Source organism: Falco biarmicus, chromosome W (assembly GCF_023638135.1).
Source record: "Falco biarmicus isolate bFalBia1 chromosome W, bFalBia1.pri, whole genome shotgun sequence".
Classification (NCBI taxonomy): domain Eukaryota; kingdom Metazoa; phylum Chordata; class Aves; order Falconiformes; family Falconidae; genus Falco; species Falco biarmicus.
Window position 1 is genome coordinate 12,406,662 of NC_079310.1, and position 22,362 is coordinate 12,429,023.

Below are 22,362 nucleotides of genomic sequence, written 5' to 3' on the forward strand. Positions count from 1 at the left end.
ATACTCAGTCACTGAGACAGAAGTGATGCCATCACATCAGGTTTGTCCCCTTAGGAAATCAGACTAAAATGTGGGACAGTTTCAGGATTAAGAAATTTGATTGCTGCCCTGGAGGACTGCCTCACTGAATCTGCCATGGCTTTCTTACACGATGGTGGGCACATCACTTCAATCATCCGAGTATGACTTCAAATATGAAATGCAGTGGAGCTGAGCTATGACGACTAGAGCTGCAGTAACTAGGGGTTGTGCTTTAAAAACACATAAACTACTATATAATGCTGAGAAATCTGAAAACATGGGCCCTGTGGGACTAGTGAAGGACACTGAACTAGGGCAGACTCATGGTCTGAATTTTTCTGGCAGGCATTTGAGAAAACATTTGGGTTCCTTAAGTGACATTTGGGTGAGATTTAGAAGCTGAAGTTTAGGAAGACAGTTCTGAAAAACTGTGCTTAGTTTTTACTGCTTGCTACCTGAGTGAAACTGGGGCCTTTAGTAAGATATTAAGAGTTTGGGGATACTGGTCATATTTTTTTCTTTTCAGTTTCCAGTGATTTCTCAAGGCAAAATAGACAATCAGTCCTTGAAGAAAACCATTCTTTAGAACAAGGGCTCTCCAGAAGAGTTTGGTGGTGGGACTGGAACTGGTGGCAGTACTTTCAAGGTCAGTCACAAAAGTATCAGCAGGAGGTTGTAGTTATCTGCTTATCTAAAACTTGCAATTATATCCTCCCTATTCTTACCACAGACTACAGCTAACCGAATTGTACACACAGTCCCAGTCCTCTGTCTTCCTCATGCTCCTTTCATGCTTTTCACTCCCATGAGCTACATAGAGTCATTCTGACCTGTTACTATTGATCAGCTGGCTAGGGTTAACAGTACCTGGGCACATGCTTACACTGAAATTGATCTAAGGGTAGTCCTTTTTACAAGTTTCCTGTAGATGCTCATATAGTACGTGCTGTTGTCTCATCTGTCTTCAAAAGCTGATTGTACATTAGACAATTGTAGGTATTAGGAATCTTACCATGTTCATGTTGCCTTTTTCATTTATTTGACTTTTCTTGATTGCCATTGGAAAGAGGAGAGAAGATAGCTAAGGGAAAGGCATCCATTATTAGCTGCAAGAAAAATATGTTTTGTGCCACCTTGTTTTCCAGAAAGAGAGACGATCCAGTTTCTATTGGATTGCCTCAAGGAAACCATGCCAAGCTGAAGTCATATACATATGGCCAATTAGACAGAGAACATGCTTACATTGCTTTAATTTGAAAGTGAAACTTTCCATAAAAAAGGCAAGCAAATAAGATCAGACTGGAAGGCCAAGGTAGACCTGTACTAATGTATAATCCTCAATACATGTGTAATATGCTTACTAGAGCTTTTGGTGACTGCTTTATGTATCATCATATTGTAGTCAAAATGTCCATTGTACCTTCTCAAATAAGTCATTGTACTGAAATATTACTCTTTTCTTTAAGTATAGGTTTGTGGGACACCTTACAACACTCATAAGATAATGGTGGAAACTGCTGTTAGGCAAAACATGTTTACCTTTTTAAGGCATGGAAGTATACTACAGCTTACTAGCAAATGATCTAAATGTTTAAACTCAGATCTGGATTCTGGTTTCAGAAACAGGTGATAATCTGAAACCTTGACCTTTTTTGATACTGACTGATTTTGTTTTACCATTGCATCTGTGATGAACCCAATGAAATCTTGAATATCACAGCATGGAGACATCTTAACCTGTGAGTCCTTTTGCTGAGTCCCTCTATGCCTCTCCTTTTCACCTGAAAATGTGAGGAAGTCTATCTTAGAGGAGTATTGAGAAAATATCTAATGTTAAAGAAGTAGCAGGGTACTGTAATAATGAGTGTTTGAGCAAAAATTCCAAGAAAATTAATCATTTTATTTCCAGAAAAAGGTTTGATTAGCATTTGGTAAGACAGACCTGGGGCTAAATATGGAACAATGAACATTAATCAAGAACCACTGCTCATTAAATGAGCACTGACCAGTCTGAATGAGCCAAAGGTTCTGTGGACTGATGTAATTTTGTATAGTATTGTAAGGTGTATAAACATACGCATGACAAGTAAATTCAGGTACACAGATAAACTGGACTCTAATATGTCTAAGTGCTGAACTGTGCAAGATTTGCTAAGAGCCTTTTGCATAGCTACTATTAAATTCCAAGATGGGTATTAAGAGTTTTCCTCATTAACTTCTATGAACACAGGATCTCATTCTAAGAGTCCAGTTGAAAACAGTTCAGGGAACCTGGGTAAACTAATGGATATTTCTAATTCTTCAAATCTAATGAGAAAATTCAAAAGTGTTATTTGGACTGGCATCTTTAACATTGCAAATTTTAGGAGAACTCAGATCTCCCTATTCAGAAGGTTAGTAACTGTCAGATGTAATGTAGATGACACCCTGAAGTATAGGGCATCATTTGAAAACATAACAGTGGAGGATATTTTCTGTCTGCTGCTTATGAAAATGGAAAAAACCAAAAAAGTATAAACTTATGTTCTGCTATTTCTTATTGAATTAAATGAAATGTATTGTTCCCCTTTTCTACCAATATCTCTCTGCATCTGAGATAATTACCTTCTTACTTCAAACTCTTTTGAGAGGACACAGAAAAACTTTGTTTATCCTTTTCAGCAATTCAAATATTGTCTTGACTTCAACATAAAAGGTCTGGACTGTTGTTTGTTTGGTTTAGGGTTGTGGGTTTTGTTTGTTTGTTTGTTTTTGTTTTTTTAATATTACAGCAGTTGGCTCCTTTAAACTTATCTGCATGAAGCTGTATCAAGCATTCTTCATGTGCTGAAGAATCTCTAACAAAACCAGCTCCTGAGAAGTGATGCATACCATATTAAGCATAAATTATTTGGAGCAGAATTGTAGTCGTAGTTTCCCCTTTTGGATTGTCAGCCAGTGCTTGCATCACTACATTATTAATTTTTTTGTCCTTGCTATCCTACAGAGCTGAACAAACTTTTTTCCTCCCTTCTTTCATTCTCTCTCCCTCCTTGTGCTCTGCTTTTGAATTAGGTTGCAGTAAAATTTGTCCAAGTTCAGGCTTCAGATATTATCCAAAACACATTTCAGAAAATTTTACAGATGTAATGAAGAGCAAATCTTCATTTCTACCTATTGCTGATTAGTATGTGAATCACTTGGATGCCTCAATGTACAGGATGTATAGTGGGAAGAAATAATCATAGAAATAAGGGGGGGGGGGGGGGGAAGTACCTCTTTTCTTACAGCACCAAGGAATGGAACTCTTCACCATTTGACAGATTCATATGGAATACAACTAAAGGGCTCCAGAGTGATCTCTTAAAGGCAGCTACTTTACTCCTCATTGTACTGACATAGAAATAATTTGGCTTAGTATTCCTAATGCTATATTTAGTTAAATGAAAGCACTTCTCATAAATGCTTTTCTCTGGATGGAGTACTTCTTTTTCATCTACAATTTCCATTTACTTCTGTAGTGGCTCCAGAAGCTCCACCTTCCCTTAAAAAATTTAGATTTTTAAAGACACTATTTCAATTTTTTACTTGGTGAGTTTCTTTTCCCCAAAGAGCACATGCTGTGTTGGGGAAACATCACTAAGAATAGAGTGCAATATGTAACAGTATGGTATCAGATTTTCAATGAATTTTGGGAGCAGTTGATCTTTAAAAACTAAGCTGCACACATTGTAATATTAATTTGCATGCTTAAATTAAGGCATGTTAGCCTTAAGAACTTGTCAGCTTGCACATGTGATGAAGGCACCCACTAATTGCAAAATATTTGGGATCAAGTATTTACCTCTAGATCTGGATTTTTACAGGTTTCTTATTTTCTTAAAAAGAAAAAAAAAATCCTCTTCAGAATCTCTTGCCTTCCCTTCCTCTCCTATTTACTGTGATTCCAGTTTCCTAAGTCTGATGTGTCTCAGTGCATGTGTATACATAACAGTAAATGTTGCAACATGTTTACATTTAAACTCTGCAAATGGTAGCAGAAATACCTTTGCATAATTCTACCTTGTAATCCTTTAAGTCCAGACAAAGAGCAGTCCTAAGAAAGAATGTGATATATAACACATTAGTTGCCCTCAGTTAATCCCTCTATAGTGCAGTCTTTAGTCTGAGCTTCAGAGAATTTCTCCACTCTTTGAGCCTCTAAATATTGAACCTCCCACTGGAGTGAAGCACTTACACATGTAATATTCAGTTGCCATAAATACTATACTAAAGTAGTGCGTGGAAGGAAGATGGGAAAGTAGATCTCCATCTTTAGTGGATTACTCTAAACACTGCATTCAGGTTGCATATTTATTTTCTGACTCAGTAGAACATTACATTGGAAAAATGTCAATAGGTCCATTTCTTCCTTTAAGAATGAGATGTAGGATATTCCTGCAAGAAACAAGAGCACCGGAAAGACTTGAACCTGGTTATAAACTTTATGGTGGAATGCTCTAATCTCTGATGTCCTAGAAAGAAGTAAGACTTTCTAGAGGCATTTGTCTGCTACCTGCTCCATCAGCCACGTCTGGAGAATGGGTACAAAACAGGCCATCAAGGTGAAGAAATGAACTAGGTATTTGACTTCACACACCAGGGCAAGTTTTCTTGAGTATGGCAAGAGAAGAAAACATTTTACAGGAAGTCCTTCTTATTGTTCTAAGGTTTCGTAAGATGTTCCCAGCCTTAAACATAAGTTCAGCAGGGATTTCAAGGTCTGAAATTTAGATTAAAGCTCATAAAACTCGAGTTAGGTGTGGCTTAAGCACCTAAATCCCTGTTTTGGCATAGCTCCTCCATCTTTATATTCATTCATTAAATAAAAACTATAAAAGGCTTGTCTGTTAATTAATGCTGATATTTCTAAAGAAGTCTGAATGAATTGGGTAAGAAATTCAAATTAGTTTGAGCCTTCTAATACCATAACACTTCTGTAAAATCTCAGCCTAATTCCCTAATGGTACCTTTTTTTATTTATTTGAGTTATACTTTAACTGCTAATGCTAAGTAAAAGGCAAGAGATTCCTGACATTAATAAGGTTCTGATTCTGTTTCTTATTTTCAGCATTGTTGGTATCAAAACTTATACTTGAAGAATTAAAATTGTCTTTTCCTCAACAGGAAAAGGCTACCAAGATGAAAGAGTATTTTAGCTCCTGAGGTATCTATAGCCCCAGCTGAAAGCGTAAGAGTTGTTCTGGCTCACCTGTATTGCAGAGCATGTAAAACATATACAGACACAGTAATTTTACCAGCTCACAGACTACCATTCATGAACCTTAGCACTTAAAAACCAGTAGAATCTAGTTGTTATTGAAATAAACTGTCACCTGAAGCAATATATTGCCTGGAAAAAAATACCTTAAAAATAAAGGAAAAAAGGTAAGAAATGTCATAGGAATTATTAGTAGCTGCTGCCTCCCAATGCAAAATCTCCTTTTTGAGACTTTATTACATAAATGTACCTGTAACCCCCAGAGAGCTGATCTACAGGCACTTTGGAAAGACTGTACATGCCAGTATATCCAGACTGAAATCACTCTGGAGCCTTTGTTGCAAAAATTTAATTCCAGCTGTGAGGGCTCTTTTTTTTCCTCTCTTCATCCACCATGTGGAACTACAGGGAGGTCTTATGATGAGAAAAAAAGGAAAATAAAATATATTTAATTGTGTAATTAGCAAAACATTGTGCAAGCTGTCCAAAATTCTGAAGGGACGGTGATATTTCTCATTCTTGGCAGAACCTTGTCATCAGTCAAACAGTCAGTGATGGTTGCTTAATATAAACATGACCACTAAACTACTTAAATTATTTGCCTCACCCAATCTTACAATGTCATCAAGACACTGATCTACAGCGTTACTGTAACTTGCTTTTAATATTTTTTTTAAGTGACTAAATGCAACAGTAACTTTTGACATCTCTCCTAATCTTAGGAACAGAGACCAGCCCTACAACTAGGATACCAAACTTCATGTCTGTATGTTTAATAGGTGTTCTAAATTCCCACTATAGAAAAGGAATGTCTGGTCAATAAAGCCAGTGGGGTCAAGAGAAAGATTCAGCTCAGCCTAAAGCTGATCCCTCAGGCATGACTCAATATCATGTTTAAAACATTAATTTAGACACATCTGTAAGTGAGCTAGGGGATTTATTTTGTTGTTTAAATGACATTGTATAATGACATTTGAAGCAGTTTACCTAGACTAACCATTCTAGCAGGCACCTCTACCTCACCTTCAACTGCTGTTCCAGGTTTGTACAGGTCTGCTGTTCGACCTGTCTTGTGTCCACTAGTTCTTTATGGAAGTTCAGGGCTTTTCAGTGACTCTAGAAACGTGTTCAGAGGCAAATCAACCAAGCTCCAGAGTGAGAAGAATTCATCTTTAGATTTGTAGACTTGAAATTAGATGCCTAGATGTGATGTATGAGCTAGAGGATGATTCTAAATCCATATCTCTAGTGCCATTTCAGGAACACTGTGGTATCTGATGTATCCACATGGGACTGGTAAATACAAGCCAGAAATTGTACACCATGCTGCAGCAGAAACTGAGAGTTATACTGAAGTATTTCACTTAACACTGGACTTTAATATGCATAAAGGTGAATTCAGTAATAACCTAGGGAGGAACAAGGAGTCCGTAAGGCCAAATAGGCAGCAGGCTGAGTCTTCAGGTCACAAGTCCAGGCTTGTCAGTCTATGTGACACCCAAAGACATGCCTTTAGACATTTAAGGTGTGTCAAAGGCTGAGAGATGAGACAGGGAGGGATGCTTAGCCCCTTTCCACCATCTAATTGCAGAGATAACTGAGGTGGAAATTAAACAGTGTAACTACCTAAATCCTTTGTAGATCCCTTTGAAGTTGTTTGACTTTCAGAAGCAGTGAATGCTGTGCACTTCCCAAGATCTGGGACCGATACCTGTGTTCTCACTGAATTTTTATTTTGTAAGCATTGCTGCAGGGATTGATTTTCATAGATGTTGAACAGTATTAATTAACATCTGTAGTTTGTCACCTGGCAACTCAAATTTAGCTGCTAGTTTTGAAAATGTGAAACACTGATTTTAAGCTCCAGGGGAACATTTCAGAAAGATGGAAAGGAGCTGTTTCACCAGCTTCACCTCATACATATAAACCACCAAGTTTTATTTTTAAATGTTGGTTGACTTTCGGGGTGGTGGGGGGGTCTTGTTTAGATTGACTTTGTTTTTTTGTTTTTTAGAGGGAGAGGATCATTGGGTTTTCTTCACACACAGGCTATGGGATCTGAAGAATGGTGACCGTTCATTTGCAGGTGGGGGATCACCTTTTCCAGTCCCATATTGAGGACTATCTGCTTTGGGAAGTGAATGGACTCTGTCACTTAGCAACCACCCTCCCTTTGCTCGGAGTAACAGGAGGATGCTCTGCACATGCATGTGCACTGGTAATCTCATTTTCAGACCACAGAAGGCCTTGTTGTGATACAGTCAGCCAGATCATATAGAGAGATATGCTGCAGACGATCAATCTATTTCAACTCAATGCAGGCAAAATCCGAACCAGCTCCTTTTAATGTTCTGTCTCTGAGCTGAAAGTATTTGAGATCATTGTATTTTGTTTGCTGGGAAAATTAAGGCAATATTACCTGAGCAGTGAGTTCCTAGTCCAAGTTTTTACAGAAGAGTCTGTTGCAAACTGTGTGAAGTTTTGCTGAAGTATCCAGGATGTTTTCTTCGAACAAAAGGAAGTGTCAAGAACATATAACCACAAAAATGGAGAGTCATTACTGTTGTGTGGGACTGAACTGAAAGATAGTCACTTCATTGGTTTAGAAACACACAGGGTTCACATGATGTTTTTTTTCCTCTGGCCACATGTCAGAAGTGTAACGAAGCAGCAGTTAGTTGGTTATGTATTTTTGTGGTTGTACTGCCTACATGGGTATACGCTAGTCATCTGGTACTGATGGGTATAAGATGTACACTAGATGGTGCCTGCACAATACAAGGAGCAAAAAGTATGTCTGTCTCAAGATGTGTCAGCAACTCAGTGCTCCACCTCATCCTCCAGTATTTTCTATGATGTGCACTCTGTTCCATTAAGTGGAGTCATGTAATTAAATATAGAAGGTTCATGAGTGATGTAAAAAAACGGCTATTTGCTCTTTCACTGCCCAATGCAATAAAGAGATAAAAGAATTCATTTGTATATCTGGATGTATTTTTACAGATGCTTATGTATAGACACATTCATGGTAGCTCCATATTTCTAAAGACAGAGAGATGCTATTGTAAAACATTTCCCATATTGCTTTAAAGAGCTACACATACACAGAACTGAGATGAAAGAAAGGGCTCTTTACTATATGTTTGTACAGCACTCAGCACCATTCAGGTCTTAACTACTGTCTAAAATTTAACATGAACCATCAGGAATTCTGGAAAATGAGGGGAGGAAAATAAGAAAGTAAAAAAGACCAAAACAAAAGTAGGACATGTATCTTCCCCATTTAATCAGCATTATCATAGAAAAGAAAAAGAAAACCATATACAATGTGTAAATGCTTTTTACATATCCTTGGGACATCTGAGAAACTAAAGGGAAGAAAACCTGAATCAATCATTGTTATATTTCCATGTGATCCATAATCTTTTTATAAATCAACAAAGGATGTCTTGGATTTCATTCAAAAATAAAAATAATAAAAAAATATTGACAATAATACAAGTACCAACATAATATATATGTACACTATATCTCAGCTCAAATAGGTTAAACATGCTACCAAGATATACCATATATTGATTTTCAGTCTATTGTTTTTAAAGTCCAGACAGAGTAACAGCTTACAGTAGTCTAAAATCCCAGTTAAACACTGTTTAGTTAACTCTAAATTTGTTTAAGGTTCTTTATTTCAGTCATGTCTGGAGGCTTATATACCTGGAATGTGGTGTAAACTCAAATGTAATTACTTTCAATGGATGCACATTTTGAGCAAGGATGGATTTGGGACAGAGAAAGGGAGGTGAATAGCAGGGCTGGGGGGAAGGAGGACTGGCAGAAAGAAGAGAGAATTAGAGCCAGATTTGCTTGGACTGGTGCCAACACATGAACTCAAACATCCCAATTCAAATTCTGTTGCCAAAACACAAATATGACCTGAACAACTGTTTCTGAAATCTTCTAATACCCGAGTTCATTGTAGTCCAGGTATTTGTAAGAGGAACAGTCATGGCAACCTATTCTCTGTTTTTCATTAAATGGGATGGGATAAAATTAAAACTGGAGTAGTGGATATGGTTGTTCCTGGAAGTTGTGCAGGTGCATACCAAGGCCAATTTGCTGAAGGTGTAACAGAAATAGATAAGCATAAACAATATTAACCAAAATGGTCTCTACTCTCAGGATAAGCCAGGTGCTTCATTCAGCTGTATTTTGATGCTAACTTGCCATGATTCCATGGCCTTCCTATTTTATTTTTTTCTAAAATCCAAGGAGCTTCACTGACTTCACTGTGAAGCAAGAACATGCTTTAAAGTGGGCCAAAATGTACCAGCTTCCAAGTGGCCCACTGTGGATCAGGGTCATGCCAGACTAAGCCTGCATCTGGATTTTGTTATTTGGAAAAGCAACAACACCTGTTTCCTATTTATGCAGCAGAATTAGCAGTTGGGCTCCAAAACTGGCTGCTATGATTCCTTCTGAATCCATGACGAGTCAGATGCCAGGTGCTGGCTTTTGCAGCTCTGTTGCACCAGGAATTAGCTTGGGTTATTATACGCTACAGCAGTTCTAGTTACAGGCAGGTCTGCTTTCTCGTCCTGTTTCCCCCCATTTCTCTTGCCTGCCAGCCTCCCCCTGCCTCCTCACCATGCTCTCAGTCCAGACTGGGAGACAGACTAAGCCTGGTAAAATCCAGAAGTATCTAGGTAGATTCAACTTGTTCCTAGACCTGCAGGAAGGTCAAGAGGATTTCCAAAGTGGGGGTTGAGTGTTTAGGTGGGGGTGGATGGTGGAAAGAATGAGGAGGAGGGACGGGGAGAAGGCACATCAGGAGTTTTCATGACTCAAATCAAGTAAGTGTATCATGTCAATCATAGGAAAAATGTATGCCTTGCAGTTGGAGCCAAGGTGTCTGGACCATCTGAGTTGGCATCTCCATCACACTGTTTTATCCTGTCCAGCTGATAGATAAATAAGTAAATAAAGAAATTTTACCCTAGCAAAACAGAAACACCCATGTATTACACAAGTTGCACATTAGGATTTCACTGTCTGTGTCTGACGGAGGATGGGAGCTTATATCCTGCAGCAGGGCAGTTAAAACAATCAATGAGTGCGTGTTCAGTGCCCAGAAAGGAAGGGGGGGGGGGGGGGGGGGGGAGACAAGACAGACAGACAGGGAGGGTGTGGTGGTTAGGGAGGGGGGATGTGAGGTGGGAAAGGTGCTGATTTCAGCCCTGTAGCATGAGGATTGCGTCAATTTGTGTTTCAACCACGTCTTCAGTCTCGGAGTGGAGCTACTCTGAAGAGCCAAAACAGGAAGGGGGTTGCAAATCAGTGTGTAAAGGGGAGGACCGATGCTTCCCCTCCCCCTCTCCTCCAGTCCCCTCGCTGCTTCCTCTTCCACCTTTCCCACCACTCGTGTCTCGGGGATTCTTTGGGCTGGTTTTTGTTGTTGTTGTTTTCTTTTTTTTTTTTTTTTTTAACCCCACTCTGGAAAAGGCTGTTGCCCGGGCGCTGTGAGAGAGGAGAGCCGGGGAAAGCAGAGCAGAGCGTTCAGCACTCCGGGCAGGTTGCTTGCTTGGCACCGGGAAGGCGGCTCCTGCACCCCCGACGCCGCTCAAGTACCGCGGACAGCGGCTCCAGCACCGCGGACAGCGCACGCCGCCAACATGGCTCCGATCGCCGCCAGCCGCCAGCAGTTCGGTAAGCGCGTCCCGGCCCCAACTCCCCGCCGCGGGGCTGGGGGCTGCTCCCCTCCCCGGGCTCAGCGCACGCAGGCAGCCTCTGCTGAGCCACCCAGCGCCTCCCAGCACGCAGCTTGTTGGGAGGAACCGGATTTCCCTCGGTTCTCTTCGGTCTCAGAAGTTGTGTGAATTTTCATTCTTTACCTTCTCTCCTTTCCTCCCTATATATTCTCCCCGGTAAAGCACTGGAAGAGGTGAGGAGGTTTGTGTAGGTGCATTTTCAGATGAGAGAGGTTTGGGGTTGTTTACTCTTTCTTGGTTAAAGTAGCGTGGCTTCAGAATTAAATGATGTAAATGCGTCCTCTGCTGCAGAGAAAATCTTTGTTCAAGCCATTTTTGGAATAAATGCCATTCCTTTTTTCTTGTTGTAGAGAAAGTCTTGTCTACCATTACTTAAAGTGAAAGGTAGTCTTGTAAATGACATTGCCTGGCAGATGAAAATACAGGATCCCAGTGTCTTCAGCTAATCAGCTACATGTTGATCAGTCTGGATTCATTGAGAATAGGAATAGGAACAATAACAATAAACTTTTCAGTTTTGTCATTTCTACACACTGGATGTAGGGTGATCAACTGCGATACCAGTTATATAGGTGCACTGGTAAAATAGCTACATAAATAGCTTCGCTCAGAAAAAGCAGTAAGTAGAAATGTTTCTGAACTCTGCTTTTACAAATATTGACTTTAGCCTAGATTATATTTGCTTTAGCAGTGGCTTAATTCAAGGATCATTCCATTGGCTGAAGTGACTCCAGATTTATATCAGGTAACTGAAATAGTAGCTTATTCCAGAATCAGGAGGTGATGTTTCCTGTTAATACACTGCCTTGAATGTTAACCGATTGATTTACATTATCACAACAGCAAGAAATTATTTGTAAATATAAAACCATTTTAGTAACCATTTCATCTTCTTTCCTACCCCACCCACCTGATGTTTCTAACCACACTTGTGACATAATACCTACCTAAATTAGTTATTTAAGAAAGATTAAAAACTATTAAACACTAAATTGATTCTACCACTGCTTTCAGTAGTTGTAGAATTAAAGTATAGCATAATATTTATTACTATAAAAAGTCTGTCATCTCATGAAAAAGTATTGCAAATGTGCAAATGATTCTTAAAAGCTATTAAAGTATTCTGATTAGTTTTCAATTACTTCTTGCTTTCTATCTTTATAGCATGTATATTTAAATTTTTGCAGCCCAGGGAATTCTTGAATCTCAAAGCCACGTGCTTAGCTTAGAAATAATACTTTTTGGTTATGTATATAATTTTCAATCATTTTTTTAAGTTCTTACAATTAAATATGTAGACTAATACAGTTTGTAGGCAAAGGGAAAGTGACATGAATATTGTCAGAAGAAATTAAGAGCCAGGCCCGATCCTTTCTGTGCTGGAACATTATGTCCTACTTTGCTTTGACAGTATTGTTGTGGGTTTTTTTTTTTAATCATCCCACTAAAAAGCAAAGGTATAGTAGCAGCACATCTATCTGCCCAGCTTTTACCTAGATGAAACTGATTTAGTAATACATAGAAGGGGGATAATTTTGCTTTTCTCATCCAGAACAATTTACTAATCGAGAGAATCAGAACTGTTACATAATTGCTTTTATGCATAAACAATGTCATTCCATTAATATTCCTCTGGCCTTCCACTGTTGCAAGTTTGTTTTACTAAATTATTACTTTATTAAATATCACACAGAGTCCAAGGCATTGCTGCTTACATGCTCGTTGCTATTTATTTGATTTGCAGATGAAATTCCTTCAGTGGTTGGGATCTTTAGTGCATTTGGCCTTGTCTTCTCTGTCTCCCTTTTTGCTTGGATCTGCTGCCAACGTAAATCTTCCAAATCAAATAAGACCCCTCCATATAAGTTTGTCCATGTTCTGAAGGGAGTTGATATTTACCCTGAGAATCTCAACAGTAAGAAGAAGTTTGGAGCAGATGATAAAAGTGAAGCAAAGAACAAATCAGTGATGCCGAACAATTCTCTCCATCTTGACCTAGAGAAGAGAGATCTAAATGGCAACTTCCCCAAAACAACCCCGAAAATCCAGAGCTCTCCAAATGTTGAAAATTTGTCTCCTAAGCACTTTGCAGAAAGGAAGAAAGATTCAGTATCCCCCAACAGCTTAAAATCAATCACTTCCCTGTCAACTGAAGATAAACAAGACAAGCTCGGAACTCTCTTTTTCTCCTTAGAGTACAACTTTGAGAAAAAGGCATTTGTAGTGAACATCAAAGAAGCACGTGGGCTGCCAGCAATGGATGAACAGTCAATGACTTCTGATCCTTACATCAAAATGACAATCCTGCCTGAGAAAAAGCACAAGGTGAAAACCAGAGTGATGAGGAAAACCTTAGATCCGGCTTTCAATGAAACCTTCACGTTTTATGGGATCCCCTATAGCCAAATTCAAGACTTAACGCTTCACTTTATGATCTTGAGTTTTGACAGGTTTTCCAGAGATGATGTCATCGGAGAAGTCCTCATTTCCCTCGCAGGAACTGAACTGTCAGAAGGAAGTCTGCTAATGGACAGAGAGATCATCAAAAGAAATGTTAGGGTAACATGTTTTCTATTTAAAGCTTAAAAGTGTTGTGCTAGTGTTAGTTATGATTCTTGTATAATGCTGCTACCATCTTGGAAAGAAAAGGAAACAAGCTTATCATGCAAGTCATTGAGATGCTTTCATAATGGCAGTATGAGGAAGTAATTACACAAATGTAATAAAAGAACATTACAATGAGCATATTGCAAGAAATTGCTAATGTCCTAAACTCTATTTGCTTATCCAGCTGGTCCAGCAGGTTTGAGTGGACCCATTTGCACCTGGTCAAGAGGCTTCAATCCACATTAATTTACTTTAAAAGGAAAGAATGCAAAGAATTAGGTATTATTCCCCTTCTCTTCCCTCCCCTTTTCTGTTTAACAAGTTTCCTTCTTAAAGCTTATGGAAATCAATATAAATCTTTCACTTCAGCTACACGGATTTTATAGCAGATTCTTAAAGAGCGCAGGTAGTCTTTAGTTATGAAATTGGAACCAGTTAGAGACCATATGCATTAGTATGTTCTTGCACTTCAGTGCTGTTACTACCTTCTCCCTCAAGAATTGTGGCACAGGCTGCAGCTCTGCTAAGGATAGTAAGGGGGGGGGGAGGAGAAGCCAAAGTCTTGCTGAAGTCAATGGCCAAACATACTGATTTCACTGGGATAAAAATATTTCGTACCATCTTGTCTCATTTCAGAATGTAAAGATCATTTACAACCATCGCAGCTGAACCACAGAAAGGCACATGCATCACACACATGTCTCTTAATCTCTACTAAGGAAGTGGAATGTGTGTTGACTTTCAATTTGATTGTTTTTAAAGAGCAAGCATACTGCCAAATCAAATAAATGTCTACCAGACAGCATACCTATAACTAATACTATTATTTTGCAATTCTATTGCTATATTACAACTATAACTATGTCACTGATAACTTCTTGGGTTTTCTGGTATATAAGGTATTATTTTTGCTTGTTTCCCTTGCCTTCCTCCTTTCTGTGAAATAAACTACTGCAAATTCAAATCTAATAATCATAGAGAAATCCTTTGATCTCATCTTTAATTCATGTATATTATACTGCTTTAGGAAGTGTCAAGGATGACATTTCACTAACTGTTTGAATCTTTCCTGTTTAAAAGATTTAACTGAAGATTAATCTATTTATTTATTTATTTATTTATCTGTATTAGATTTTTCTTTCAATATAGCTTTATGATTTTTTTTTTTTCTTAAGATCTTTCCCCTCTGGATGTAGGATTTCATTTCTAATCTCTGAATCTAATGTCATGTCAACTTGTATTTTCACTTATTTATTATTTATTTTCATTTAGTCTGATAACCAATCATAAAAAGAGTTATATAACTATAGTGGAGGGAAATCATATTTGCTATGTAAAACAGCATAGCTCAATAAGTTATATCCCTTTACATCATTTCAGAGCAGACAGTTATGTGATGTTTCATAAATCTTCTTAATTCTGGTTTAAAGCTTGGTCAATATAATTGCTTATAAATAGTGCTATTTCTTTTTTTCTTTTATTTCCTCAGAAATCATCTGGGCGTGGAGAATTACTGATCTCTCTCTGTTATCAGTCTACAACAAACACGCTCACTGTGGTTGTTTTAAAAGCCAGGCATCTACCTAAATCTGATGTGTCAGGATTATCAGGTAATGGTTTTACTAATGAATATGCCCTAAGAATATAAAAGAAACAGACAGAAGACAGATTAAATGTGGCATTTCAGAGACTAAAAATATCCCATAAATACAGAAATGGTGTGTCTAATATTTACAGCATATTCATTTTATTCATATCTAGGTCAATGCTTTATTTTCCAGGGCATGTATTTTACAAATTTGTTCTTCAATCACGTTAAAAGAACATGACATCTGTTAGCAGTGGAAACCAATGAGGTTTGTGATTGGCTTGAGCAGAACCCACCTGCTATAAGTATGGGATGTTGTTTGCAGATACTAAAAGCTTTTATTTATGACCAAAAAAATCAGTTTATTTATAGAAAATCAGTATTGAGTGAGATCACCGTATGGTTTATTTCAGCTTAGCACCAAGAAAAGAAGCCAGGTATACCTGTGCTGAATTTGGCCCACTGAGCACTAACATTTATTTGGCAAGGTGAAAAGGTGAATTATGCCAGTGCTGGAAGCAGGTTATAACATAACATCCATGCTTTATGGTGAGCTATACTTGGGATGATCTAAGGAGCAGGTTTTGCACTCCCTTCCCCTGGTCTGGTGCCATTTTGCATTCAATGAAACTCCATTTGAAGCCAACACTAGAAATTCACTTAGATGGATATTAGTGCAAGATAACATAGTAACAGAATAAAATTTAATGTACAATATACTAGGGATAAGACAACCACACAAAAAGAACAGTACACAACAAAGGACTACACAAATAGTAGCACAACTGCTGGTGATTCTGTATAGGACTGATATTCTTTCATTTCACAGGATTTTTTTGAAAGAAGGAAAAGAAGAAGTAGATTTGGGAACCACTGAATCATAATTGCTGCAGCCAGTAATACAGTGTTTCTACTTCTCATACAAAGAAATATTGCAATTTACCTAGAAAGTTAATCCATGTTGGATCCAACAGAACAAACCTATAGATCACTCCCATTTACATAGTGAAGTTCCATTGAAATTCTCCTTATCTCTCTTTTATTCACATATCATAAGGAGAAAGGATATAAATGGAGCCCAAGGTTGCTCCACTATAAGAGAGCATACATACTTCTAACAATCAACCCCAATGTCACAGGGAATAGCGGAGATTTCATGAAGACAGCAGGACAGCAAGCTGATCTCAACAGACCAAGTCTGGCTGAGGTTCACCAAGGTGGAAAGATAACTTGAAAACAAAATCCTTCCTAGTCTCAGCAATCACCTGGACCCTATATCACATCCAAACTACGCATTTGTTTACTGTACCTCTTAGGGGTAAAGTTATCAATTTTGTTTGTTCTTTCTGCTTCCCTCAGTACAACCTTGCTAATTATAATAGGAAAATCATATTTCTAAGAGATACAGGCAGCCATGCTACATCTGGACACCTAGTTAATTTAGACAGTTCATCATTTGCTGTTCATCAGCAAGGCCAGGTTCAGTAGCTGTTTGGGTGTCACTAACATGCTGCACTCATGACAGTCCTTATTTCCCTTGTGACTTCCCCCTCAGCCCAACAGAAATCCTGGACAAGGAAGAGGGTGAAATGGTTTTTCTGTGGGGTAAGCTAAACAATTGCATAACTCAGTCTCGTTAGGAAGATGGGATTTTTTTTACTTAGAAGCTGTTCCATTCTCACAACCTCCTTGGTTTCCTTGATCACTGGTGTTGAGGTCTCCTAACAGACCTAATAAAATCAAGAGGAACATTCCAGCCTTATCTAGTAGCTGGCCAGAGGTAACGGTCAGAAAATTCCCTCTAAACAGAAATTAACAACATTATGAATGTCCTCATGAATATTGATTTTGATATTTTTAGAGCTTGTGTGGCAATATCTATTTCAAAGCCAATGGAAATTTTAACTACATTAAACCTTATTTTAAAGTATTTGTTATGATGATAGACTATGAAACTGAAGTTGTATTCTATCACACCTTACTTCTGTTAAACTCTTGTCAGTTCAAGGAAGCAAAAACCTTTTCATCATACAACTATTTCAGTCTGATAACTTTGGCATAAAATTTCTAAACATGGTTCAGATTTGATTTTACTTTTTTAAAAAAGTATTCAACTATTATTGATGTTTATTAGCTGTTTACATAGACTATTTTGTTTGACTGGGTTTAGTAGAAAGGATTTTGTACTGCATATTTGCACTATGAGAATTTGGAAACAGGCCCACATATGCATTGAAATAAATGCCAAGTTACTTGAAAGGGATGATAGTTAAAGCATTTTCTAGAATCCCTCTGAAGGAAGGAATATAGCTGTTGTTGAAGACAGTAGCAAAGGAATCTTGTAATAGTTGAATAATTATGAGGAATGCAAACACTCAAAGTTGTTTAAGAGCTAAATATACGGACATTTTCCCTTCCCTTCTTCAGTAGTAGTTCAGCACAGACACAAAGTCAAGTACATATCCTAACAATGCACATACCTGTTCATTTAAAGTTTAGTGTTAAATATGCTCAATAAAAATTGGTGGGAGCAATTTAATCAAGCTAATTGACTTTGCTGGAACCACAACAGAAATTAATCACATCCATTCATCCATTCTCTCAGCACTAGCTTGTTCTCTCCTTTCTGAGGCTTTTCTTTGTATGAGTCTTATTAAGGCTAATGATTAACCCCTACTGGTAGAACGTGTGAAAAGCAGAGTTCTGTTACACATAGGTATGTAACAATACATATTTGTCTATTAGAATTATTTGTCTATTAGAATTTTGTGTACTTTCAGACCACCTTTTTATGTAGTAAGGATGTTATTAGGGTTAATGGACTGCAGGGCAGGATTTGTCTCATGGAGACACCAGTGTTTGATCAGATGAATCACACCCTAAACTTCACCAACTATCTTGATTGCATCTTTGATGACCATAAAGAAAGCTTAAAGGGACTAATTCTGATGTAAACACAAAAATTAGATTAGATGAATCATCATTAACAACTTGAAATATCTCCTCATTGTGATGTAATTATGTTGATAAGTTATGAAAATTGCCATTAAACTAGATCAACGGATTTCTAAACACTGTTCAAGAGCTGATCTGTGCTTTTTCTTTTCATTGCAGACCCTTATGTCAAAGTGAACCTGTACCATGCTAAGAAGAGAATTTCTAAAAAGAAAACCCATGTGAAGAAATGCACCCCCAATGCAGTGTTCAATGAATTGTTTGTCTTTGACATTCCTTGTGAGGACCTTGATGATATCAGCATTGAATTTTTGGTTTTAGATTCAGACAGGGGGTCAAGGAATGAAGTCATTGGTCAGTTAACCTTGGGATCTTCAGCAGAAGGAACAGCTGGAGAGCACTGGAAAGAAATTTGTGAATATCCTAGGAGACAAATTGCCAAATGGCATATGTTGTGTGATGGTTAGCAGCTTAGAGAGGGGTTGGAACTTGAATAACTATATATATTTCCATAGGCAAGGAGCAGTTACTTTCTTTGCTATGTATAATTATAGGCTTGTAACTACAAGACTTTTTTGGGGGGGTCAGGGAATAAAAACTGGATTGAATTATCAGAACAGAAGGTAACTAAATTTTTACAGTAAATAAAGGAATTTCTATTTCATTAGACTTTAACATAATTGGATCAGATTCATATTCTTATGGAGTTTAAATAGCCTGAAACTTCTGAAGCACTATAAACTTCAATAAGAGAAGATGTTTTATGAAAAAAAAAATCATGGAAACCTTATTAATACTGTTATACAGAAGAAGAAAACCTCATTAAAACACATCATTAGATCTAAAAAAACCCCACCTGTGGCTTATTGGGGAAGGGTCTGAGTCTGTAAAAGCCATGGGGAATGAGGGTGCATAGGAGGGGAATTCCTTCTGTCCTTCCATCAAAAGTCTTCTTTTATGAAAATTCAATCATTATTTGTAAGTTTTTGTTACTTATACTTTGATCATCCCAAAGACTGAAGAGATTTTCAGCAATTTGCTTTACATTTCATATCATGTCCAACTAGTTGTTTTCTGTGTGGAAATATTGTATAATTATTTACACTTGGATTTTTTAATATGTACATATATAACTTGTTTTATTACAGTGACCAAAATAGATACATTCTACAAATTGTTGAGCAAGTTAACATACATTGTTTTATTAAAAGGGCTCCTTTACAGGTGACTGTACATGTTACAGTATAGCTAGAATTTGGGATTAGATATGGCTTGCATTTTTTTTTCCTCTAGCAAGGATTACACTTTAAGCATTTCAAGCCATGGGAAAGCATTTCTATTGAGATGAGGTAACATACAGGATATTGCAGTCAATGACCTTTCACCAATTATATTTTAAGCCATTCAGTAATACTTAAAAAAAAAAAAAGGTTGTTTCTTCTTTTGTTTCTTGAAAGAACAAACAAAATTAGTAAAACAGAGAATAAAACCTTATTCTGCTGGTTAACTTCCTGAACTGTGACTATTCCATTACAGTCAGTATGACTACTCCCAACATACAAAGTTTAATGCATTTTTAAATTTTTGCAGGATAGGAAACCAAGCTTTCATTATAATTGATCCAATTTTATGTTAGACAAACTACTTGAAAAAGTGCATTTCACTTAGATTATATGCATTAATGTCCATTACTGATTGTGCTGTAAATTGGTGGTGGTAAGGGAAAATAACATGGTGGTAAGGGAAAATAATTTCATGTTAGTGTGATATATGTATGTTTAAACTTAAACTGTGCCAGGTTGAGGGAGTATCAAGTGTGACATAAGCAAGTAGATAAATAAAGCATTTATACCTGTGAAACTGTTGGTCACAGCAGAGAGACTTTCAGACTGTCAGAACTATAGCACAACTACAAGCAGATTCTTTCCTAAAGTTTGTACACTGATTTCTGATACAGAAATGTTTGCAAATATTACTCTTAAGTCATTTTCAATTACAATATGTATAAAGAAGAATATAATGATGTTAGTTGTTGACATAAGGATTTAAAAAGTTGAAAACTGTTTTCAGTATTTTTACATACTTTTGTCATATGTAATCCCATGGAAGTGAATGAGACTATTTGGGAATTAAGATATTGCTCAATGTGAATAAAGGTAACAGAATGGGCATGCCAGGTAAACCTCCCATACATTAGATGTCAAATTACTTTCATTAAACAACAGATCCAGGTCCTATTCAAAACTGTTGGAGATTTGTTGTCAACTTTACCTGTTCTCATATGGCTAAATTATGTTTGCAGTAAAGGACACTGAAATATGAAGTATGCAAGTAGACAAATAGTACTGGGAGAATTCCATTGAGGCTCTTCCAGGTTTTGTGTCGGTTTTTTCTCCAGTTTTTGAGAATGTTTGATATAATAGTGTTTATAAATTTCTGTAAAAATACATTTTCAAAATAACATAAACATGCTTTTTATGATAATGCTCAATGTAAAAAACCCTGCGTATTGTATGTATAAAGGAGAGGAATCTTATTTGCTTATTTCTTAAGAAAGCTGATTAACTGCTTAAGGGCTAGAGTTTACCAGCCACATTCAAGCTGAGCTAATCCAAAGCCACCAAGTCAAAGCAAAGATGCCCACAGGCTTTAGTGGTGTTTGAAGTGCAATCACAGAGCAAAACTCTTCTTGTGAGTCAACCCAGAAATGTCAATGGGACCATGGATAAGGGGAGACACTGATCTGATGGAGACTGGGAGAGTTTAAGTCAGTATCACACGACCAAAATTGTTACAATTTCTAGTAAAGAAAGAACATTATACTGAAAGCGATTGCATGAAAGAGAGTGTGACAGCTTGTAATTAAAAAAAAAAATAATATGGGGGTTTTGTATATTGGCCCATAAGTAGTACATTGTCTCTAAAAATCAGATGACAGGAGTCATCTATCTCCAATGGACACAAATTCTGACATTAGGAGAAAAAAATATTCCACTTTTTTGAATTAATTATGGGCTGTGACCATCTTTCATGTTGCATTCAACAAGTCATCATCAAATTTTTTTTTCAAGTTTCTATACCAGCTTGAGGGTTAATATTTCTACCAGCTAAATGGGAGTCATTGGTTAGGGTAGGGGATAGGAATGAGAAAGGGAAGCAAAGACTTTTTTATTAAATCTAAAAGAAACCTATTTTTTTTTTTCAATTAAAGCAATGGTTAGCTTGGAAAGTTGAGTAAAGACGACTTGCAACACATCTGTAAACCAGACAAGGCAGGAGCAAATGTAGACCTGTACCAAGATGAGAAATTCTTCTGTTTTATAAAGTATTCAATTCTCAATGTGAATATCTTGAACTCTGTTAAGGATACTGTACTGTATTAAGCATATAAAAAAATGATGTTTGTTTAATTAGCTTACAAAAATAATAACTCCTTGAATGGGAGCCTATCCATGTCTGGAGATCTGTCGTAACTAAATACCTGATTCATTATGGTGTTGTAACTTAATAGAAGCTATTTGAGAGGAAGCATGGTGTATGAGATTTTGTAAGTTATTTGTGCTGGTTCTGTATGCTGTGCCATGTGTGTAAGACAAGAATAAACTGCTGCTTTTGTTCATCCCATCCCAAAACAATTATCCCACCAATGTATCTTATCCAGAGATTTCTGCTATTGTTTGTACTCATGGTCTACTCTCTCATGCTTCTATACAAAAGCATTTGCCTTGCAAAGTCTTCCTCTTCTCACACAGGTGGATTAGACTTGTTTTGCCAAATACTACCCTGGCATATCCCATGTTCTTTATTCCTAGCTTCTTGCTGCATACTTACATTTGCCTTGAACTGTACCATACACTCAGGCTAGAACCTGAGACATGGTCCATGACAGAAAATCTGAGCCCTACATGGGACTTGCAGGGACTGATATACAGATATAAACAAGAACAAATTCTAGCATATTAGGTGGAAGAAGTGAAATGCAAGTCACATTATTATTAGAATCCTGGTGACATTCCATTTGTTTTCCAGAAGCAAAAAATATCCCCTGGACAACCATGCTGTACCGCTCTTACTTCCTTTGATGTAAGGAAGTCATGTCAGATACCAGCTTGTCAGACGAGTCTGGAAGTTAAGGTAGAGAAAGCATTCCTTCAAATGCTATACAGAAATACAGACTTTGCTGCTGT

At 37.3% G+C, this 22,362-nt stretch overlaps 1 protein-coding gene across 2 annotated transcripts; it reads left to right on the plus strand.

Annotated features, from left to right (window-relative positions):
* The first annotated feature begins 10,756 nt into the window (after positions 1-10,756).
* Positions 10,757-21,803, plus strand: SYT4 (synaptotagmin 4). Of its 2 annotated transcripts, none has more exons than XM_056323642.1 (4): positions 10,757-10,963; positions 12,770-13,584; positions 15,122-15,242; positions 18,335-21,803. In XM_056323642.1, exons 1-4 carry the CDS (start codon positions 10,930-10,932, stop codon positions 18,640-18,642), a joined length of 1,278 nt encoding a protein of 425 aa, XP_056179617.1. In that variant the 5' UTR covers positions 10,757-10,929; the 3' UTR covers positions 18,643-21,803. The 2 variants fall into 2 exon arrangements, with proteins under 2 accessions (XP_056179617.1, XP_056179618.1); XM_056323643.1 differs by having other exon boundaries at positions 12,770-13,578.
* Positions 21,804-22,362: the final 559 nt, after the last annotated feature.

Coding starts and splice junctions, on each gene's coding strand:
- SYT4 (XM_056323642.1), top strand. CDS start 10,930: ATGGCTCCGATCGCCGCCAGCCGCCAGCAGTTCG. Junction 10,964..12,769: donor CGCCAGCCGCCAGCAGTTCG/GTAAGCGCGTCC, acceptor TTTGATTTGCAG/ATGAAATTCCTTCAGTGGTT. Junction 15,243..18,334: donor TGATGTGTCAGGATTATCAG/GTAATGGTTTTA, acceptor TTTTCATTGCAG/ACCCTTATGTCAAAGTGAAC.